This window comes from Danio rerio, chromosome 23 (genome assembly GCF_049306965.1).
Source record: "Danio rerio strain Tuebingen ecotype United States chromosome 23, GRCz12tu, whole genome shotgun sequence".
Taxonomy (NCBI): domain Eukaryota; kingdom Metazoa; phylum Chordata; class Actinopteri; order Cypriniformes; family Danionidae; genus Danio; species Danio rerio.
The window spans coordinates 36,337,035-36,362,491 of NC_133198.1; the positions used below are offsets into that span (position 1 = coordinate 36,337,035).

Sequence of the window (25,457 nt, forward strand, 5' to 3'; positions counted from 1 at the left end):
AATAAATCAGGGAAGATAATAAAAAATATTTTGCTTAAAGGGGCTAATAATTTTGACCTTAAAATGGCTTTTAAAAAAAATGTAAAAACTGCTTTTATTCTAGCCAAAATAAAACAAATAAGACTTTCTTCAGAAGAAAAAATATTATCAGACATACTGTGAAAATGTCTGTTAAACATCATTTGAGAAATATTTTAAAAAGAAAAAAAATTTAAAGGGGGGCTAATAATTCTGACTTCAACTGTATAACATTTAATATAATGAAATTCAATGTGTCAGAATAATACTGATATTTATTTGTCAATTATATGATTAATAAAATATTTATTAATGTATATGATATTTTGTATGACATTAGTTTCAGGTATTATTAATAAAGATTTTAAGATGCATAGAAAATTTGTGATATAGATTTTTATTATTAAAGAAAAATGAAACATAAACAACAGTAATAAAAATTGCTTTTTATTTATATTTATTTATTTATTTAGTTAGTTATTAAACAGTCTTTTCTATGAACAATTATTATTACCAAATGCCTTAAACTTGTATATCAATGCATATTGTATTAATATTAAATAAATGATACAACAATATGTTTTTTTTAGGTTTTAAAGAGTCTGAAATTTGTCAATAGAATTTTTTTTTATAAACTTAGGCCTTTCCTAATGCAATTTTACACTAAGGCTAAGACACTACACAAATAATGAACGTTTTGAACACTGATTTAAAATGCAGTTTAAGGACTTATTCAGTCACTTTTGAGGTTTCATTTCAGGATTTTAAGAAATGAAAATGTACTGTAACTAAATCTTAGAACAGAACATGCGCTATAAGTAACTTACAAGAATGAAAATAAACAGCAAGGTAAAAACAATCCCATTGGAAAACATTCACAAAATCCATCCACCCAGTTTACTGGGAGTCATGAGATCTCACAAATCATAAGCATGAGATGGGAAACGGCATGATGTAACAGAGAAAAGCAGACTGAATCAAACATTACTGACTTCCTCTCTTTCTTTACTGTTGTCTCCTCAGAGTCTCCAGCAGTCATGTGTTCGGCAGACACACTCCTCCGCTCCACTCTGCGCTCGTCCCTTCAAAAGGTACAGAATAAGATCAATTATTTAATCATATCTAAGTAGGGGTCACAATAAAGCATGTGAGCTTAACTATTAATAGTTTTGTTTTTATTCTCTTTGAACTGGCAATTCATCTCATGCACCAAATAAAACACAAAGGGAACAGTTTGCAAACATTCCAAACGTGTGCAGAAGGATTTCTTTTTCATCTAAGCCATTTCCTGTTCATTTTTCTCCTTTATTCTAACCTTGGCACCTGCATTAGTAAGTAAGGTGGGTTACGGAGACGCCCCCCTGATCTTCCTCAACCCCTCAAGGTTTATCATGCAGCTGGAACACACAGATAAGAGAGCCGAACGGAGTGTGTTATTGAGGCAAACACATGAGCTGAACATATTTTTCCTGCTCTAGTGGTTATTTAGTGCTTGATGCAAATTTCTACAGCACTAGATGCAAGAAATAATCCCTAAGCCCGATATGAAACTTAAATAGCCCGCTATATATGAAACTTAATATATGCTATTTTCAATTCCATTTCATAACCTTTTTTTCTTTTTTTAAGTCATCACTTATTAAAATACTGTATTATTATGCTTAACAGATTTTTAGTTTTAAGCGGATTAAAATAGAAATGTCCATGTTCGTATTTGACAATGTTGCATTGAAGATATATCAACATATATATGAATTGCTTTAGCAGCTGAAAATGTACACAATAATTAAATACGGCATAGTGTTATTTGACTATCACTGATCACTAATTATTTACTAAGGGTTTTTTTATATTTTGAAGGGTGGCACGGTGGTTCAGTGGTTAGTGTGCCAGTATTATACTGATATTTCTTTCCTTTTTAATATGATAATTAAAATATTTATTAATGTATAAATAAAATATTTTACATGACATTAGTTTCATTTATTACTAATAAATATCCTAATTTGCATAGAATTATAGTGATATAGATTTTTGTTTGAAAAAACTAAACATTAACAATAGCAATATAAACTGCTATGTATATTTATCTATTTATTCATTCATTTATTAAACAGTCTTTTTTATAAATAATTATTACTATAAAATGCCTTAAACGTGTATATTATTACATATTTTATTAATATTGAATAAATGATACAACAATATGTTTTGTTTAGGTTTTAAAGAGTCTAAAATTTGTCAATAGAATTTTTTTGAGGCCTTTCCTAATGCAATTTTACACTAAGGGTGGCACGGTGGCTCATTGGTTGGCACTGTCGCCTCACAGCAAGAAGGTCGATGGTTAGAGTCCCTACTGGGCCAGTTGGCATTTCTGTGTGGAGTAAGCTAAGTTGGTCAAGGTGTATGAGTGTGTATGTGTGTATGAATGCGTGTATGGATGTTTCCCAATACTAGGTTGCTTTACTGCTGCGTAAAGCATATGCTGGAATGTTTGGTAGTTCATTCCACTGTGGCAACTACTGAAATAGAGACTAAGCCGAAGGAAAATGAAAGAATAAATAATATTTTAAACTAAAATTTTCATATTTTATGTTTTAGCTGTAATTTTAGTTAAAACTGAACCAACTTTGCTATTAGTTAATATTTATAAAGTAGACCAGGGGTAGTTGTAGGTATTTTTGACTTTAACCAATTGGTCTTGCTTGCTTTTAGGATGCAAATTAGCAATCCATTTCACTTTTAACATTCAAATTAGTTCAATCAATATTTGTATATTTATTTATATATTTAACCAACTCTAATTAATGACCATTGACCAAAAAATACAGATAATGAACATATATGACTAGTCCAGTAGGTTTAGCAACCAGCAACTATATACTGTAAAAGCCTCAAGACATACCATACAAAAGCTAAACAACAAAAATATGTATTTAAATGTTTTTTAAAAAAAACGTTTCAAAACCATGTTTTTTTCTAAATGTTACATATTAAGTAACAAACTTCTAATCTGCAACATTACAAAACTAAACCAGGTTTTACAACTTAAAAAGTTTTAATAGTTCACCATAGTTTTAATAGTTAACCATTAAGTTAGCCAAGCTTTTGCCACACGACCCAAAGTTTCCATCGTATTAGTAGTTCAACGGTGGTTATAGCCTAAGTGGTTCTTAATACTCTAAAAAAATATTTACGGTGCTTACATTTCCTAATTAAAGTTATTATGACACTTGACATGCTAACTTTACAACAAATATCAATATCAAGCAAAAACCAAAGTCTATAAACACTACAGTAACATCCACAAGATCGACTTTGATGTAAACAAACACCTGCAAGGATGAATCCATAAGTGCAGCAACGGGCGCGCCCCTAGCAGAGGCGGGAGCGCGGCGCGGGGTGGCGCCTCTGCCGGACTGTAGGGAGCGCGCGCACGTCTGACAGCAGCAGCAGCAGGTTTTTAATGGCATTCGGAGCCTGAAGATCAGACGCACGTAGGAATGCAGCGTGCACGTCGGACTGTCTTTAAGCAAATGCTGTCAAATTCTTATTGGATATGTAGTTTCCGCCATGTGTTGCTGCAACAGATGAACTCGGAGTAAAATATAAATGTTTTTATTGCATCGGACCTGAGTGAAACATGCATCTCTTTCGGAGTTACAATTACAAAGTCTTTCCCGATCGTTGTTCCAATGAGAAAACTCCTCAGATTCGGGGAATCAGCTGGGTAAGTGGGCTGAAATATATCACTTAATATAAATATAGTAATAAAACTAATATATTAGATAAGATGTTATTATAACTTTATAATCTGATGTTCACTTCATGAAATAGCTACTCATAATTTCAAAGTTGTGAAACGTTATTAAAGAATGTTTAAAGTGTTAATAGAATACATTATGACAGCTCACACTTGGCTCTAGGCTAGACGTGTTGTGTTTGTTCAAAATGTGCTTAAAAAGTTCAACATTTTTGTTAATATGTCCATACAATAATAAAATGTCTGATACTATATTGATGATACTATAAATAATGATAGTATATTAATAAATGTTGACTTTTACTTCTCACATATATTCACAAAATAGACTGTTTTCAAGATATATATATATATATATATATATATATATATATATATATATATATATATATATATATATATATATATATATATATATATATATATATATATATATATATATAGGCCTATATTTTTTTTTTCCAAATGACTATTTTCGCACTATTGGCAATAGTGGCATTATTGGCTTTTTATAACTCATGAAGCATGTTTGTTTGTGCCAGAATGTGTGTGAGTCGATGATGGCATTGAAACCAATGTCAACTGTTGTAAAAAAAACAGAAGGCTAAAACATTTAACTGCAGTCCCACAGACACTGAACTGAGCTTTCCATTGTTGTTGTCTGTTTTTGTGTTTACATGTTGTTAAAGGGTTAATCAAGAATGAGATATTTATAGCGTATTGTTCATTGTCCGTCTTAAGGCTTGTTCCCTTACAGTTTGGAAAAGAATGCGCACAGGAAGACCCGCACCGCTGTAGACCTTAGTGAACTTTAGTAAACTATGGGGAAAATCTCATATTTTGCCCTGATATTACGGATCTAAATTCAAGAAAATGTGGACTGGTCTCTTTTAGATTACATAGATTTCTGTTTTTTTATCATTTGGCCTTTGTGTCAGTATCAAAAAGAAAGTGGAAGATGAAATGTGGCACTACTGAATGTAAACAGGCGTTTTTCCATCTCCATATTGCATTGTGCATTAATGTACACTTCACTCTCAGAAATAAAGGTAAAAAATCTGTCACTGGGGCTGTACCTTTTCAAAAAGAAAATTTTTGTTCTTAATTGGTCTTTCAGGTACATATAAATACCAAAAAAGTACAAATGTGTATGTCATAGTAATTTAAACGTTCAAAAGTGAATCTTAAAAGTACGAAAGTGTACTTTTTAAAAAGCTACCACCCCAGTGACAGATTTTGTACCTGTTGGATACTTATCTTCAAATACCCATTTCTTTCATTTAGGAAACAGCAGTTGTAGAGTGTCAGTCTTTTATACGTTAAGTCATGGTGGACCCACAGATCCCTCTTTTACATTCCAGCAATAAGTGTCGTGGCTTAGGATGAAATACCTTAGGAACCCCTGAGAAAGAGATAAAGAGCTCTGGTTAAAGAGATATCTATGTGTTATTTCAATGTGCCACTGCCTGCACTCCATCAAGCTTGACTTTATCTGGCTGCTATTTTCCTCTTTTTTTCTCCATTTAAAGTTTTTTTAGGGGACATTGTGCCAGTTTAATACAAAACCAAACCTCATCCTGAGACATGCTATTAAGACTGTCCAGCATTAATCACACAGTAACATGTTTGTGTCCATCATTTAAGTGAGATTCCCATAAAAAACAAATCTTTAATTTGTCTATCTAGTCCCTACGATGCAAAGTTATCACCATACTTCTGTTATGATACAATATTTTTGCGTTTTTTATATATTTTGATATTCTGCAAAATATTGCAATTTATTTATTTTTAACATTTCTTTAAATTATGTTCCCAAAGGAAAAATATGGTAACATATTTTTATATAAATGACCTTTATCTGTTTGTGTATCTCACTTCAGTTTTATTGCTGCTGTGCAGAAAGCATATAAATGGGATTGTCATGCAGAAAAACTGGCCAACACTTTAATAAAACTTTATTGTAATGCTAATCTTTAAGCAGATGCTTTATTCAAAGTGACTTATAATAAGGAAAGCATCAAGTGATTCATTGTAAAGAGACAGTATCAAGTGCTACTAATACAAAGAATCTAGAAAACTAATAGAAACGAAAGCTTGAGTAGATTAAGATTTTTTATATTTATTTTGTTTTGAAAGTCATGAAACAGTTCAGTGAATAAGTAAATCAGCTGTTCATATTGGATTGGAGATCTTTTTTATCTGTCAGGAAACGTGAAAAAGTTCTAGAAATTGTTTTTCAGCCTCTGTGATGGCATCACAAGCCTTCAGGTGTAGATTTGTAGAAATAAGTGGATGTAGGAGGATATAGAGCCTGTGGATGTTCTGTAAGCAAGTATCAAAGTTTTGGATTTGATGCAAGCTTCAACTGGTTACCATGCAGGGAGATAAAAAAAGAGATGTTGTAAAGAATATAGCTTGGACTCGTTGAAGAAAACCTGTCCCTTTTCATAATGCTGACATCTTTATTTTAATAACTTCAAGGTGATCCACTGGAAAAAAAATACATAAAAAAAAACAATACCACCATTTACTGTAGTGTGGACTGCAGAAATATTGCAATATGTATCAGTATTTCCCCCACCCATCTATTATTACATCATCTTAGTTTGTATCCATCATCTACATATCTACATATTTTCATTTGTCGATCATATACATTTCTGTCTAAGCATCTATAGCCATCCATGCATCATCTATCTCTTCATTTGTCTATCATCCATCTATATTTATCTTCCTTATGTAACAATCTGTCTATCCTGAATTATTTTGATTGATCATATTTCATGATCAGGTGATCTCAGATACTTCCCAGCACCTCTGAGTCAATATCTCTGTGTATTTTCTGTACTGGAGCATGTGATCCAGACGGCTGCAGTTTCACTCTACACAGTTTACTCAGTCAACAGAGCCACAGGGTGGAGAGATCTCCACGCTGGCCAACCTTATACTAAGTTTAATCAAGCATGAGGATGCAGTGAACCTAACCACCTGAGAATCATCCAACCATTTTTACTGTCCATTTTTTCCACCGAAAGTAAACCAAGCAGGAAAAACGCTGAGAAAAAAACATCTGTTTTTTTAAACAACTTATACACGTACCTTAAAGGGACTATCTGCTTTATTTCAAGAGTTCACACTTAGCTGATGATTGATTACAAAGCGTATTTGGCAAGCTGTCCCAGCAAAGAGCCCTGAGCTCATAAGATCCTCGAGCCCAAAGTTCTATCTATCTATCTATCTATCTATCTATCTATCTATCTATCTATCTATCTATCTATCTATCTATCTATCTATCTATCTATCTATCTATCTATCTATCTATCTATCTATCTATCTATCTATCTATCTATCTATCTATCTATCTATCTATCTATCTATCTATCTATCTATCTATCTATCTATCTATCTATCTATCTATCTATCTATCTATCTATCTATCTATCTATCTATCTATCTATCTATCTATCTATCTATCTATCTATCTATCTATCTATCTATCTATCTATCTATCTATCTATCTATCTATCTATCTATCTATCTATCTATCTATCTATCTATCTATCTATCTATCTATCTATCTATCTATCTATCTATCTATCTATCTATCTATCTATCTATCTATCTATCTATCTATCTATCTATCTATATCTATCTATCTATCTATCTATCCTCTCATTCCAGCGTAATAATCAAGGGACTTTGCTGCCGTACCATGGCTGCGCAATGATATTACCCTGCTGTCACATAATTATCTAGCTGGGAACTGTTTTCAGGTGTTGCATGATATCATTGTGCCTGGTGCAGCTATGGCACAGCAGCAAAGTCCTTGATTATTACTCCAGAATGGTGTAACTAAAGAAGTCAAGCTTTTTTATTTATTTTTTATTTTTTTGAGTAAGTGAGTAAGATGCTAATAGTGTATTCCTATTTATCCTAAGCTAACCCAAAAGTACTCCTGGCAAACCTGAATATCAGCTGAATACATTCAAATATGGTAAAACTCAAAAGTTTGACTCTAAGGGACTTATTAAATGACCCTATTTCTTTAAGATCTTTATGAGAACTCATAAATCAGCTTTCAATGTTGGCAGTGTTGACTCAAAGCTGATGGGTTTTCTGTGGGCGTCTGCTGCTTTAGCTCCCTGGGTGGTGTGGCATAGTGTTGTGGTTATAGAAATAGTAAAAAGCTGTCATCATTTACTCACTCGCATGCTGCCTTAAACCTGGATGACTTCTGTGGAACAGCGAAGGAGATATTTTACTCACACTGGTGTCATTTAGCAGAATACTATAGAGGCTTTGAATGACATTAGAGTGACTAAATGATGACAGAAGTATCCTGAAGGGAGCAGGAAAGGGCGCTGAAGTATTATGTTAATAACCATGAGCCATTATGATTGTTCATGCAGGAGAAAAACTGTGAGATTAGTTTTCAGAAAACCAATAAAGATACATTATCAGGGAAAGGCCATAAATAGCAGGATATGCTTCTTAATGCCTGACAGCATTAGTCAGTTAATGTGGAGAAACACCTGCCATGGGAACAGAGTCTGATAATGCCTCATAAAAACTGAGTTATGAGGAGAAAGAGGTTGAATTTGGGCATTTTAAGCACTGAAGAGGTTTTTTTTTTTTTAATAAACAGGGTTATAAACAGTTATAGAGCAATGCTATAGCGTGTGTCCTTAGTGGATCAAGTTGGTTCACTTGGTCATCATGGTAACGCCCCCCTGGAGCTATTTTCTAGTCATGCAACTTTAGATCCTGTCTGTTTGAGTGGAGAAAGAATGAAATCTCCAAGGTGCCATTACAGTTTCAAATCACAGATAAAATCTAACAACAATGGAGTCATAAATTTGGCCGCATTAAAACAAAACAGGTAAGGCCAGCCCAGCCCAGCAATGTTATTGTTGTTTAAGTCTTTAAAGGTCCTCTAAAGTGCTTTGAAATGTGCATTTTTATTTAAAGTTTGACATAATCTCAACTGAAAAACAAAGAGGGCGGGATAAAGAGTAGCTCCTGCCCTTTAAAAAACAGCCATTACCATTTTGTTTTTCTCACAATTTTGCCAGTTGAAATCAAGCGCATCAAATGAAAAGCAAATGAGAAGCGTTTTGAAGGGGGCGGGGCTTGTCAGATACTAGAGTATTTGATTGGTCTAGATATGATGAAAATCAGGTAAAGTGTGAGGTGACGTGAAAAAAAAATGTTGATGCATTTAGGTGGAATTCATGTTTAAATTAGTTTTATATCTTCTAGATACAAATTTAGTCATTGTTTTGTACCACACTGGCTTATAAATATTATTGAAGACTAACATACTGATACTAACATCTACAAATGTTGTTTTAATTTCCCTGGATCTTTAAAATGTCTTTAGTTTTTTTTTTTTTTTTTTCAAAATATATTTATTGGGTTTTGTTTGAACTACAGAATGAAAAACATCAAATAAATAACATTAAATAAAAAGACTTAAATAAAAAAAAATATATATATATATACATATATATAAATATATATATATATATATATATATATATATATATATATATATATATATATATATATATATATATATATATATATATATAACATAAGTAAAAGAAAAACTTATTATGAAGTATTAAAATATCAGGAATCCAACAAATGGTTAAAAAGGTGAAAATAAACGTATAAATAAATGACATAAATTTGAATAATAACAATACATAATAAAAAACAATAAAAATGGGCAGCACGGAGGTGCAGTGGGTAGCACAATCACCTCAGAGCAAGAAGGTCGCTGGTTTGAGTCCTGACATCCCAGTGATGGGTTGCAGCTGAAAGGGCATTCATTGCATAAAACATATGCTGGATAAGTTGACAGTTCATTCCACTGTGGCGACCCCAGATTAATAAAGGGACCAAGCCGAAAAGAAAATGAATGAATGAATGAATGAATAATAACAATGTTCAATACATATTTTTGTGCCGTTAGTCTTTAGTTAATGCACGTTATGTAAGAAGACAGATTTGTCTACACTCAAAGTATGATACTGAAATCAATCAAAGATTTATGTTACTCGTTGCTTGTAAATTTAACAAACAATTACAAAAAGGCATGTAAAGCATTGAATTAAATTTGACATTATATAAAAAACATATTATTTTCTTTCAGATTTACTTCAATTATTTATAATTCAAATTATTTATCTTAATTATTTATCTAAAGTATTTACAACTTGGTTTTGTTAGACATTGTTTTTGAGCAGAGTACAAATGCTCTTAATCCACGGTTATTACAGCTGTCACTATACGAGATTTCACCTTGCAGTACATCTTAAAAATTATAATAAATAATGCCCTTAAGTCAAATTCATCTATTTTATTTTTGCTTTGAGTCAATCAATCACACAAATCCATACGGAAAGAACAATTATCACTTAATATAAGAGATTATATCTCTTTATATCTTAGCACAGTTGCAAAGTACGGACATTTATAAGAAAAACAACTCACCCTATCTTATATTGAATATTTAAATATATAAAAACTTTCTTTGGTGAACTAATGTGGCTTATTATCCCAAACAAGATATAGCTTATTTTAACTTATTGCATTCTGTACAGTAATAAACATGTTGATTACCATTGTGTTATAGATATAACTTCAAGAGTTCACACTTAGCAGATTATTGGTTTTAAAGTGTGTTTGGCATGCTGTTCCGGGAGAGAGCCCTGAGCTTATAAGATCCTCGAGCCCAGGGCTCCCTACCGTTTGCAGGCCGAGAAGGGAGTTTGAGCTCAGGTCGATCTCAAGAACTCCACTTCTGTTTGTAGCTAATGAACAGTTAGGGATTGCTATGAAGAGATAACTACTTGCTAGTAGCACATTTATGGTGCTGATTTGGATTAGTCAATGACCTTAAGTCGCATGTTTTTGGATGGTGGGAGGAAACCTAGGGACCCTGGGGAAACCCATGCGAACATGAGGAGAACATGCAAACTCCGCACAGAAACATTGACAGGCTAGTAAGGACTAGAACCAGTGACGTTCTTGCTGTGAGGCAACAGTGCTCAGCACTGGGCCCGCTGTGCTACTCATCTACGAAAGGAGGAGGAGTAGGGGAGGAAGGGGGAATTCTTCAAAACGAAGATGGCTGTGGCATGGAACTTGGATTATTTATGGTGTTAAGGAATCCTTTAATTAGTGAATCATGAATTGGCTAATGTGGGACCAGCTGTGATCAATCATAAGCAGCTGATCTTCTCGAAATAAGTTTAAAAATAAACTTCACTTGTCTTTATAAAAACACATAAGATGGCTTGAAATAACAATAATAATAATAATAACAATAATAATAAAAAGTATTAATAATAATAACTCAATCAGCATACTATAGTAATTCTCTTCATGTTTCATGTCAAAACATTTCTATTTGCATTTAATTCCGCTAAACGATATAGCTGCATGAATTTGTCTATATAAGGCAGTTTTTCTCAACCATGTTCCTAGAGGACCACCAGCTCTGCACATTTTTCATGTCGCATTAATCAAACACACCTGAATCAGATCATCAGCTCATTAGCAGAGACTGAAAGACGTATAATGGGTGAGACAGACAAAGGAGGTATCCAAAACATGTAGTGTCGGTGGTCCTCCAGGAACGTGGTTGAGACACACTGACATAAGGGATCTCCTGGAAAACATAAGTAATTACTCCTATGAGTCTCATTTGTGGAATTTCTGTATGTTAGTAATGATTTTACATGTTGGAGTTTAGTACCTTGAAATGGCTCTGTATTATTATCCTTCATATTACTATTACGCAGACCTGATAAACACAATGACAATATTTAATTTTTAAAAATATAATAACGTCACAGCAGGCCTGATTTGTCTTTAAATGTATATTTCTCTTCACAGACTCCTCAGTAATGGTCAGACTGGTCAAAATTACTTTGAATGATTGATTATCAACACATTTGTATGTTTTTCATGTCATTTAACGCTTCACAAATGAATACGATTTGGCTTTTTCAAAGTGTTTAATGATTTTGGGCATAACCAGAGCTAAATGAATTAGTTTCACATATGTAGTAGTGCATTATCACTTGTTCTAATCTATTTTTGACAGATTATGCTGAAACTGAGTACTTTTGTACACTTGTGTTGATGTCTGAAAGCAAAATCAAATTGCTTAGACCAGTGTTTCTCAACCTAGTTCCTGGAGGACCACCAACACTGCATGTTTTGGATGTCTCCTTTGTCTAACCCATTACAGAACTTTTAGTCTCTGCTAATGAGCTGATGATCTGAATCAGGTGTGTTTGGTTAAGGAGACATGGAAAATTTGCAGACCTGGTGGTCCTTCAGGAATGTGGTTGAGAAATACAAATTTCAATAAACTTACATGGAATGAGCAGGAGTTGTCTATGCCATTGAGAGGAATTTCACTTCATTGGCACACAGTTTCTATATGGATCTTGTTATCCACTTGCACATGAAATATAATAGGATAATCAATCGCATCCAGGGATTCAGTTCATTTCAAAATCAATAACTAGTAATAAAGCATCCAGCCATCTAAACAACAGTATTTCAACACAATTCATCCATTATTCTGTCTTTGGTCTCAGAAATGCTCTGATTTTCATGAGGAGAGATCTTCTTTTTTCGCCTCTTGATTGCGAGAGATCAGAGCCGCTGGTGATTATTGTTAGTTAATGGCCGGACAGAGAACCAAAACCTGGAGTGCCTCTTGAGCAGGAACCCCATCAGATATGCATGCTCACAACCTGTTCATTCTCAAGTATGTGGTTCAGTTCAGCTGCTTGAAATCACTCGACGGCTTCCTCTTTTCTAGTGTCATTTCAATGACATAATGGATGCTAAATGAATAGTTCTATCAGTAATCATGACTGAGTTTCATCTAAAAATGTGAACCTGGTTATTGTTTTGTCTTGCAAAGTAGCTAGAGTGTCAGTGTCTTTTATCAAAATGCCAGAATATCAATGAACTAAATGTCTCTCTTTATATTCATTCATTTATTTTATTTTCGGCTTTGTCCTTTTATTAATCTGGGGTTTCCACAGTGGAATGAACCGCCAATTTATCCAGCATAAGTTATACACAGCGCATGCCCTTCCAGCTGCAACCTGTCACTATGAAACACCCATACACTTCTATTCACACACTACTGACAATTTAGCTCATTCAATTCACCTATACCGCATGTGTTTGGACGTGCCGGAGGAAACCCACACCAACACAGGGAAAACATGCAAACTCCAACGCCAACTGACCCAGCCAAGGCTCGAACTAGCAACCTTCTTGCTTTGAGGCAAGATCGTAACCCACTGCTCCACTGTGCTGCCCTCTCTCTGTATTATTAACAAAAAAATAATGATGTATACTGTTATTCAGGGTAACAATGGTAACCAAAATCATTTGATAACATATTAAAGAATTTTAATTTGTACATGTCCGAATATGCTTTTTTGTAACACTTGTTACACTGAATGGCAATGGAACATTATTTAATCCATTTTATGGCATTTTGTTTCCATAAATTTTATTTGAATAATAAAAAGAGGAAAATAAAGAAATAAATAAATTATGTACAATCAACTCAAAATAGTTAGCTCTTCTGTGAAATTTAAATATCAAGGTACTAGTATTCTACATTCTACGCTTCCACAAACCCTAATCACCAGTTTATTCACTTCTAAACTATTCGTAGTGCATATTTAACTACACGTATACGACATATCACAGGTTTATTTTCACATCCTTATTGTAAGTTCTGCGAATTTTTATTTGCTTAATACGCACAAGAGAGCAATAGGCAAATATCTTTACATATAAATAAATGTAAATATTAAGGATATATATAGTATATAATAAGAATAGATATAGAATATAAATATAAAGGATTAAAATATTACAAAACATATTATTTTCTAGCCTACATAAATATGAAAAACCACTTCTTTTATGTCTTCTTCATCTCGGGAGGCTTTTTCAGTTCATTCATAACAATTTGCTTTTGTATAATGTTATTATTATTAGCAGTATTATTTATTATATCCATATTTATTTATTTTTTTATTAAAAACAAGCTTAGATTTGCCTACCTGCAGGTTTTAGACCGTATGGGGCAAAGCATGTGTTTTAGGATATAACTCAGGTTTTTGACCACATTTTGTTATTATTGTTCATTTATTCGTTTGCTGGAAATTAGAATTATTTATAGACTAATTGATGTCTGTGCGTAAAGGTTTCCCTATCCAAGAGCGAAAGTGAAAGTGATCCATTATCTCTCATTCTCACGCAGTAGATGCTCTGTTTAACAGTTTTCTGTTAAAAAACTGTTAACTGTTTGCTTGTGAAATGCTCATTTTTTCCACTTAGACTTAGTTTGCGTCCTGTAAATAGCGAATGCACTCTAGGCGCGACGCAGCTGACTCTTAAAGGGAATGGGAGATGAGACTCTAATTGGTTTATTTTTAAAACACACCCATAACTCATTAAGAAAATAAACTCAACCCTTTTAGAACATGCACCGCGGCGCAAGGCAGATTTCCCGTCCTTAAATTAGCAAAAACGCGTCCTGACACGCCCTGAAAGCGTTTGCGCCCTGCGTTTTGCGCTCTAAATAGACCGTCAAAATAGAGCCCTGAATGTCTGGAGGTGCAAAAACTTTGGGATTCTGTGCTGGAAATTTAAATTAAAGTTACAAAAATGTATTTCCCCAAAGATCCAGTATTGTTAATGTTGAATGATACCTCTCAAATTCCCTTAAATGCAAAGGTCTGTAAATTTTGGTTAACTGCTTCAACTTTTACAAAGAAAATGTTGGTACAGAGGTGGAAACCCCTCAGGATCTCTCTGTTAATCACTAGTTGCATTCACTATTGGAAATACTGTAAGTAAAACTGTCATCTGCACAGATCAAACAAGCTAAACTGGACATTTTGACAATGTCAAAAATCTATATATGCAACATCAAATAAATCTTGGACGCTTAACACTCATCTGATACTAGACAAATGTCAAATTTAATGTAATTTCTAAACTACAGTTATCCTGTGATTCCTGATGTGCATGTAATAGGATGAGGAGATGGGGGATATATATGGGGTAATAGCTGTTAAAAATATTTCTCTATCTGATTGCAAAATGCAAAATACTAGTATTCGGCTTAAATGTCATATAAATTCAGCTTAAAGCTTAAGTAGGTTATTAGGGCAAGCTAGTGCATAACAGTGGTTTGGTCTAACTCTTTAGTGGAAAAGTTGGAAAATAATATTGACTTTAAAATATAGTTTTAAAAAATAGAAACTGCTTTTATTCCAACAAAACTAAAATGTTGTAAACATTTCTGTCTAAGAAACTTTAATATACACAAATATACATACATCCAACTTAAATGTCTAACACTCATTGTAAAAAATGGAGGTTTTCACACAATCCCTTCATGTTGTTCCAACACAAATCAATTAGATGACAAATATAAGTTGATTGAACACACAACAACTAAGTTGTCCCAAAAAACACTCAAGAATTGTGTTGATTTAGCTCATATTAAATAAGTAGTTTGAAAAAGTAGCAAAAATATCATATAAATATTGTATCTAGTTTAATATCTCCACAGCATCCAAATTAGTCATGTCATATTCTTCTGTAAAACAATGCCCATATCAAGGCGCACAAGGAATCTGCACACACAAAAATCTGCAGATTTTCATAGATTTTTAGCCCATCATTGGGTCTATATTTATTTATTTGTGTAATTGAGTATAAATTTAGATTTAATAATTAATTTCAGTAATATTATTGACAAATATGAAAAATTTCATATGATTTATTTACAACTCAATTTGTAAAGTAATAATTTTTTTTTAGTTTTTTTAGTAGAGGTGTTATATAAGAGACTTGCTTTGTTTACCAATTATGTGGATCTAATTAGATTTGCATTGTAAATAAGACATAAAAAGGTATTAAATTTATTTAATTTATTAAGTTTTTAGTTACGATACTCCCAAAATCATTCCACATAAATCCAGAGATTTTTTTTTTAATTCTCCGCAGAAATAACAAAAAATGTCAGTAGATTCTGTCTTATAGACACACGCTTATAGAGCCAAACATTCCACACGAATTCCAGCGTGAATCTTAATTACATTAAGCCTGTTAATTTGTCTTTGCTGAGAGGGAGGCAGGTGCCAAAGATCATGTGCAGTGCTGGTGTCAAATACCACGCATGGCGGCATTAGTCTGGCATGGCATTGTTTAGCCCTCGGTACCTTTGTAGTATAAAGTTTTAATACTTTTGATGCTGCATATGGACAGAATGGCATTTGGGCCACCACATATTTCTATAATGCTTTGAAATGAGATTTTTTAATTTAATGCTTGCCTGTGCAACATGATGCTGGAGTGCAAATTCTTGTCATTTATACACATTCTCCTGTCTATTTGTCCTCCTCACAGACGCCTCTGCCAGACGCTGTGGATACACAAGACACCATCAAACAGGTATGAAGGGCTTTGGTTTATTGTACATGTCGACAAGCCTTAAAGGGATAGTTGTTTGATGAAAATTTTAATATTATATAATTTACTTTCACTATCATTTACTATCATTATGTTGTTTAAAGCGGCAAGACAATCTTCTGTGGAATACAAAAGGGGACATTTTAAACCATTTATAGTAGTTTTGCTTTGTGTTTCATGCATTTACAATAAATGGAAATCAAGAACTGAAGAAAAGCAAAAAGCAGAGGAAAAACTCCTTATCAGCTCACTCACTATGATTCAAGACTCAATAAATAATTCTAAGAGGATGAGAGCAAAATCAAAATTTATATTATATTATATTATATTATATTATATTATATTATATTATATTATATTATATTATATTATATTATATTATACTATATTATATTATATTATATTATACTATATTATATTATATTATATTATATTATATTATATTATATTATATTATATTATACTATATTATATTATATTATATTATATTATATTATATTATATTATATTATACTATATTATATTATATTATATTATATTATATTATATTATATTATATTATATTATATTATATTAAACTATATTATATTATATTATATTATATTATACTATATTATATTATATTATATTATATTATATTATATTATATTATACTATATGATATTATATTATATTATATTATATTATATTATATTATATTATATTATATTATATTATATTATACTATATTATATTATATTATATTATATTATATTATATTATACTATATTATATTATATTATATTATACTATATTATATTATATTATATTATACTATATTATATTATATTATATTATATTATATTATATTATATTATATTATATTATATTATATTAAACTATATTATATTATATTATACTATATTATATTATATTATATTATATTATATTATATTATACTATATGATATTATATTATATTATATAATATTATATTATATTATATTATATTATATTATACTATACTATATTATATTATATTATATTATATTATATTATATTATACTATATTATATTATATTATATTATACTATATTATATTATATTATATTATATTAAACTATATTATATTATATTATATTATATTATACTATATTATATTATATTATATTATACTATATTATATTATATTATATTATATTATACTATATTATATTATATTATATTATATTATATTATATTATATTATATTAAACTATATTATATTATATTATACTATATTATATTATATTATATTATATTATATTATATTATACTATATGATATTATATTATATTATATAATATTATATTATATTATATTATATTATATTATATTATACTATATTATATTATATTATACTATATTATATTATATTATATTATATTATATTATATTATATTATATTATATTATACTATATTATATTATATTATATTATATTATACTATATTATATTATATTATATTATATTATATTATATTATATTATATTATATTATATTATATTATATTATACAACAGTTCTGTCTGGTTCTGAATCTAATTGGCTGATAGCTGTGTGGTATTCTGCCAGTAACAGCACTCGTCCAGCCTCTTAACCCTTCGCCCTTGTGTTTTACTCCGCTCACATACAGCCACAAGCAAAAAACTCTACAGTTTGACATATTGCTGCTGTTGGACAACATTAGGTACTTTTGAGGCTATTTTAGTCGAGAATCTAGTTGTTTAGATTGAACTATGCAGATTATTTATAAGGTGCCTATTTTAAAATATTTATAATTTCTGAGAGAAAGCGCTTCGTCGGCCATTAGCCTGTCTTTGAGCAGACCAAAGACGTTGTCCATCCACAAGATAGCGACAGAGGCTGCATAATAAGCCCTTAAAGAATAAAACTGTGTAATTTCTAACTACAGCTGATCAAATCATTATTATGCTGGTAAGTAATATTCTAAGTCGATCTCTCTCTTTTGTATGTTGTAGTGCTGTATTTATACCACATTACTTTGGTGTATTGAGTGTAAGATGGGACTCACGTATCAGGAATGTGTGTTGTGTTGGCAGAAAGAAAGAAGAAATACCTGCATGTGTTTAGTGTTTTCCCTCATCAAAAACACAACAGCAATCTGGTAGCGATTGTGTTGCTTTTTTCGGGGTTAATTATTGTGCTATCTCGATTGCAACAGAGAAATACTACAGACTGTAATAGGCTGTAATACTGTAAGGAGATCTCTGTAAACGGATGGTATTTCATGTCACCTTCTGCCTTATAACCTTAAAATGTCAGCAAAATCACCTGTTTTGTCATCACTTTAGACATTACGCTAGAGAAGCATTCAAACACTAGCTCTAAAGTGACGTTGGTGATTTAGTAACGTCTTCTGCTGTTCTGGCATCAGCTGCAGATGTGAATGTACGTTGGAAGAAAGTAGTTCCTCATACAAAGGGTTTTAAGACTCCCCGTGTATGATTTTCTTTTTTATATACATGGTTATGCCGTTGAACTGTTGTAAAAACACAATATCATACTCAAAGCAGAGCGATGTAGCTGTACATTAACACTGGTGGGACACTAACGCACGCCTCCCACCAGTGCTGATATACAGGCATATCGCACTGCTACAAGTATGATATTGCTTATATATAAAGTGGGGAAAGGTTCTGAATACTTAGGACCATGTGAAATTTCAGTTTTTCTTTTTTAATAAATCTGCAAAAATGTCAACAGCTCTGGGTTTTTCTGTCAATATGGGGTGCCGTGTGTACACTAATGAAGAAAACAATGAACTTAAATGATTTTAGCAAATGGCTGCATTATAACAAAGAGTGAAAAAAAATTCATGGGGTCTGAATACTGAAGTACTCACTGTATATAGTAAAACCATCGCTTTAAATGAGTTTTTGCAGTTACACTACTTTAAGTCACATTTACTAAACTGTACTTACATCAAAAAAATAAGTACAATGTACTTATTGTGTTAATATTGTATTGCCAAATACTTTTTTAAGCTGGATAATGGTTAATACAGGTGGGGTTAGAAATAGGTTTGGTGGTACGGTTAATATGTAAGACATGATCAACTGTGTATTTATAAATGTAATCACAAAAATTAACTACAGATGTAATTACATGCAAAACAATGATTAAATAAGTACAATGTATACATAATGTAGAGCATTGTACCAAATTATTAATCGAAATGTACATACATTGACTACTATGTGACTTAAAATAAAGTGTAACTGTTTTTGCTAATAGGGATGTGTGGCATATTCTCTTTGACAGATAGCAAGCTTTTATCTTCACACTTCTGACCTTTCTATGTTTATAACTCATGCTCAAAGAGATTAGCATATAGAAGGTGGCAGTCTGTTCAGAATTATTAAAGGAGCTATATGAAGAAATGCTAAGAGAACTACAGCCAACAACTGCTCATGCTTGCACTCATGCACATAATATACAAGATACTAAACAGTCTCAAAACATCTGATAATAATGATTTGGATATTGTTGCAGAATCTCTGTTCACTGTAAAGAAAAAGATGTTAAATAACCGTTTTCATAAATAACCTAAATAATTACTCGGTAATTAGCCTGTAAAATGAAAAATTACTGGCAGGTTTATTACCAGGTTTTTGTATTATTATTTACAACACCAATCCAGACGATATCTCACTTTAAAATATTAAAACTTTAAAATAATAAAACTTTTTAACATTAAAAGTTGTTGTAGGAAAAAAAACAACAACACAAGAATCACAAACGAAAGAAACAATTTTATAATGCAATTTACTGGTTTTATGTTGACTGATGATGTTATTAAAATTACACTTACATGATTGCTTGATTGTAAATTTGAGACTGCTGACTATATTGACCAGGGCTGGGTTTCCCAATACTAAAAGCATACTGGACATGCATTTTGTCACAGCTCCACATGCATTTCCCAAAAAGGCACGTAATATATTCACGCAATCAATATAAAGCAGCTATACACGCAGACTACACACAAAACGGCTGACAAAGGTTAAAGAACATAAGGTTATTAATATGAAATGCTTTGATACTGATATGACAATATATACAAATTACATAAAAATTATTTCATATATGCAACATATATTTAAAAATATTACAAAAATTGGCATTTACATTTTTTTTCAACCATTTTAATTACAAGCATAGGCTTTATATATGTTCTGAAATATTGGCCACAATTTCTATGTATAAAATCCTCACCCAGGGGTCACATTCCTCCAGGAATGAGGCCACAATACACACATTAAACAGATTCATTTAAAATTCATTTTTCTATTGTTGTTTTTCGTAAACAACAATAATTACTCCCATTACAATAATTAAAACACAGGTCTGTTATTGCGCTAGTGTCATTTTCAGTGAATTCCAAATGCAATCTTAATGTTCTGATCATTTTATTGCAAACATAAATGTTCCTAAACTCAATTTCAAAGTACAGTAGTGTTATTGCATGCATATTTCACTGCTATGTTGCAGCTACTTCACTGTCCAAGACAGTTCTAGTACTACAGTGTTACTTCTCTCTGCTCATATAATAGATGTCCCTTTAGAATCATGTGAGCCCCCGAGGGAGGAAGCCACTCTAAATATGTTGCTTAACTGGCTTTGCCTATCTCCAGTGTACAGTACATCTTCAAAATATGTTTTTAAAAGTAGCTCAGTAGCTTTATATTAGCTTAACGAAGTACAAATTAGGGCTGCACAATATATCGTTTCAGCATTGATATTGCAATGTGCACATCAGCAGTAATCACATTGCAAGATATCAAGATATGCAATGTTGAGTAAGAATTAGGGCTGAAAAATCTGACATTACAATATTTTGAAGAAAAAAAAAAAAAAAAAAAAAAAATATATATATATATATATATATATACAAATATACAAATTTTGATTGTTTGGGTCGGTAAGGTGTGATTTATGTATTTAAAAATAATAAAATTGCATGAATAATTACAATACAGCAAAGAAAAAAGAAATTCAGTATAGTAATTCAGAAATTCAAATCAAACAGTATTCAGATACAGAAATGTAATAATATAATGTAAAATAGTAGTGTCTTCATTGGTTTAAACAATCAGTACATTTTTTTCATTACAAATGTTTTACGTTATTGTTGTTATTGTCGAACGCTTTACACCTTTTTAATGCCTGTAAAACACATGCAAATGACAAAGTTTCACTCTGTTATGGTTATACATAGCAATGACTCCACAAATCTCATTTATTCTCAATTGTTATTCGAATATAATCCTAACTTAACACTGCATATCCTACAATGAGACTATTGCAGACACACACATTGCAATATTTATGCTGAAACAATATTTTGTGCAGCCCTAGTCTGAATTATAGTTGACCAGGAGCCACAGAATTGTATTTAATGACTGTATTTATATGGAATTTATATGATTTGTGCAAGCAACATAAAAAGTTTTCCTACTTCGAATTTTTGTCTTGTTTCGTCTACATTTCAAAGCAAAAACAAGATTATTTTATTTACCCCACTGGCAGATCATTTTACATTTTTTTAGGAAAAGCTCTTCGATTTATTTCTTCTGAAGTTGAAAATGATTCAATAGTTTTACTTGATCTAAGACGTTTTTTAGATATTTGGAAGAGAAACGAGACAAAGTAAGAAAAGCATTTTTTTACATTAAGTATACATTTTCTGTACCTGAATACTGTTAGGCTCCCCAGGAAAACCATCAAATACTTCTATTCAAACTATCTTGTGAAACTATTCATATCGCAATATTTAATTGTAGAAAAATAAAGTATCACAATATCATTTATTTTCCAATATCGTGCAGCCCGAGTCCAAATACTGTTCTATAATTTCTTAGGAGATGCAAACCCAGATTTAAACTCCTCAATATTTACTACAGTGATTGACTGACTTATAATAAACAATTTCCGGTCTTAAATTCTTGTAATGTTGTGGGCAAGAAACAGGTTAGACCACATTTTGCATCAAAACCTATCATCGTATGGCATCTTTAACAGGATGCTTGTCATTGTATCACTGTGAAGGCAAAACTATTTGCTGACTTCTGGAAACAATAGTGCAAATAAAAGAGCTAATAAAGTGTAGTTTTGTTTTATACTGGTTATCTTGTCATCGGAAATGCTCTACTAACCTTACCTGCATTGCAAATTTACACCAACTGTACAGTACATTGATGTCTATATATAGAAGCTGTGAATGGAAGAGCTACTGTGTTTCAATAAGGTCTAGTCAGATTTTCTTTAGGCATTTCGCCTTTATTTGACAGGACAGTAGAATGACAGGAAGGTAAGTGGGAGAGTCATATTTGAGGTTTTTTTGGGCATACAAAATTGTTCATGGAGCTTCGTATGATTGCAGTTGAACCACTGAAGTCACATGACAAAGTTTTTGGTTGCTTTTCTGGACTTATAACATCTCGGGATGGTTCTGTATATACAGTAGAGGATGAGAGAGCTCCTGGATTTCATCTAAAATATCTTAATATTTATTCTGAAGATGAATGAAGGTCTTAGGGGGTTGAAATGACATGAAGGTGAGAAATGAATAGCACAATTTTCATTTTGTGTGAACTAACCTTTAATCTATTGAGATATTTTTTTTTTTCAAACCCATATTTTATGATATCTTATGAGCATAAACGGGACTTAAAAGCATGCTTAATGGCCATAAACAGCTATTTTCTTTGCACACAACCGTTCTGTTCTTTTCTAATGTGATTCTGCTTTGAATGCAAAGAGGGCAAAGTTGAAATACCTAAGAAGAATGCAGCTGAGGTGCTGTTTGTTTTTTCAATAGACAGTTTTAAACAGACATCTGGGCTTGAATATTTAGGTATTGGTCAGTGCCTGATGGGAGAAAAAGCAATATTGCCAAGGATTTGAGAGTGGTTTACCAGGGCTCTGGGTGAACGTTTCATCTGTGGAATGTGTTCAGCTCCTGGAGTGTTTTTGTGGGCACAAGTGACTCCTCGAGTGTGTTTTCTGTGAGCAGAAAGACAACATAGAGAGCTGTTTTCAACTGAGCCTCTGATCTTTTCTCTTTTTGGTGGTGTTTTTTTAAGGCAAGAATCTATTATTATTATTCATACTTAGGCAAATAAGTATGACTTTCTAAATAAGGGTTTCATAAACTCCTGTCCTTAAAAATTACTTGATTTATATTTTCATCATATTTACAGGGCGGGAAATAAGTATTCAACACATCACCATTTTTCTCAGAAAACTTATTTCTAAAAGTCCCACTGACTTGAAATTGTCACCAGATGTTGATAACAACCAAAGAAATACATACATGAAAGATGGCAGCTTAAAGACCACTCTCATTTTGAGAATGAAGTCATGCATTGCTCAGGTGTAGTTTTTTCAGACTTCAAAAAGGTGTAAAAATCTTGATGGTTCTGTGGGTCTTGTCTATCAAATCTGATCTTTATTTTGTATTTTCTGTTGGATTCAAGTAAAGTGATTGGCTGGGCCATTCTACAGCTTGATTTTCTTTCTTTGAAAGCATTTGAGAGTTTCCTTGGCTGTGTTTGTATTATTGTCTTGCTGAAATGTCCACCCTGGTTTTATCTTCATCATCTTGCTCATCTATAGATGGTGGACTGAAGCAGCTAATATTCATTTACACTGACGAACGGCAGAAGGTTTCTAAAGAACTACTGAGAGATTTCAGCTGCTGTCTGGGCTTTCATTATCTTTCTACACCTTTCTTTTTTCATGTGTTCAATACTTTTTCCCTGTGTCATTTCATTTTATTACACATAACTTCATTTGTAAACTAATTAGATTTGTTTTCTTTGCATACATGGATTTCTTCAACTCCTTTCTTCATCAACATATGGTGACAATTTTAAGTCAACAGCACCTTTACAAGAAAAATAGTGTAGTATTGAATACTTATATACTGTATATACTGTATGTGTATGGCAGATGACTTTATATAAAGTGACTTCAGCATTGAAGGTACAAATTTGATAAGTTCTTGAATTTCCTGGGAATCAAACCCACAACAATGGCATTGCTATACTTTTTGAGGAAAGCTACATCAAATAAAGAGCCTGAACTATATGTAAAGAATGTAACAACGTCTTGCAAAAAGACCAGAATTTAACAGAGATTTGTTACACACCTCACTAACAGCATATGAACCACCCAGAACAGCTATTAGCAACATGATAAAAACCACCTAGTAGCCACATAACAACACTTTTTCTGGCAACCTTGACAGTAAGGACAGTCTATACAAGTTCAAGTTTATTTTATTAAATATTTTCTATTATTCTAATTTAAATCAAATTTAAATCATTAAAACTATTAAATGTTATTTTTGTGTTTTAGCTTTCGTTTTAATTACTGTCACTAAAAAGGATAATTTTCTTTAAAAAATTTAATTAACCTATCATTAACTCACCCTCAGGTTGGTACATATGTTTTTTTTTAAACACAAAACAAGTTATTTTGAAAAAATAAACATTACAAAATCTACAGTAAAAAAAAAAACAATCTATGGAAGTTAAATAATACTGATTTCCAGCATTCTTCGAAATATCTTTTTTGTGTACTACTAAAGAAAGAAAATCAAATAGGTTTGGAATAAATGCAATGAGAATAAATAATGACACATTTTTTTATTTTCAATTTTGTGCTGTTTTCTCTCTTTTTTTCTTACACTTTAACATTCAAAATATTTTATACCACACAGTACACAGTTTAATAACATAATATTACAACACAATATTATAACTGAGTTGACAGTGCATTTATTATCATTTTTAAATAATGTACAATAATTCCATATTGCTAGTTCATATCATTGGTTAATATAATATAATATAATATAATATAATATAATATAATATAATATAATATAATATAATATAATATAATATAATATAATATAATATAATATAATATAATAAAATATTGTCCGTGTGGGTTTCCTTCGGATGTCCAAAGACATGCGGTATAGATGAAATGGGTAAGCTAGATTGTCTGTAGTGGATGTGTGTGAATGAGTGTGTATGGGTGTTTCCCAGTGATCGGTGGCAGCTGGAAGGTGCTGCGTAAAACATATGC

The 25,457-nt window shown here is 31.4% G+C and overlaps 1 protein-coding gene and 1 long non-coding RNA gene across 15 annotated transcripts in view; one reads left to right on the forward strand and one right to left on the reverse strand.

Annotated features, from left to right (window-relative positions):
• The window catches only part of rapgef3 (Rap guanine nucleotide exchange factor (GEF) 3), a 76,840-nt gene that overhangs the window by 12,585 nt on the left and 38,798 nt on the right, over positions 1–25,457 (forward strand). For 4 of the 6 annotated variants that reach the window (XM_009297025.5, XM_073939244.1, XM_005162353.6 and 1 more), the window contains exons 2-3: positions 1,042–1,109; positions 16,256–16,300. In XM_009297025.5, the coding sequence (XP_009295300.1) occupies positions 1,056–1,109; positions 16,256–16,300 (99 nt within the window). In that variant the 5' untranslated portion in view covers positions 1,042–1,055. Of the gene's footprint in view, positions 1–1,041; positions 1,110–3,483; positions 3,749–16,255; positions 16,301–25,457 lie in introns of those variants that run through there. The other 2 variants (XM_009297023.5, XM_073939243.1) reach the window with 1 other exon arrangement.
• The window catches only part of LOC137489139 (uncharacterized), a 63,614-nt gene that overhangs the window by 1,900 nt on the left and 36,257 nt on the right, over positions 1–25,457 (reverse strand). For 2 of the 9 annotated variants that reach the window (XR_012398634.1, XR_012398637.1), the window contains one exon: positions 403–1,100. This is a non-coding gene — a long non-coding RNA (uncharacterized lncRNA). Of the gene's footprint in view, positions 1–402; positions 1,101–1,333; positions 1,416–3,353; positions 3,516–12,173; positions 12,257–23,275; positions 23,364–25,457 lie in introns of those variants that run through there. The other 7 variants (XR_012398636.1, XR_011008494.2, XR_012398631.1 and 4 more) reach the window with 7 other exon arrangements.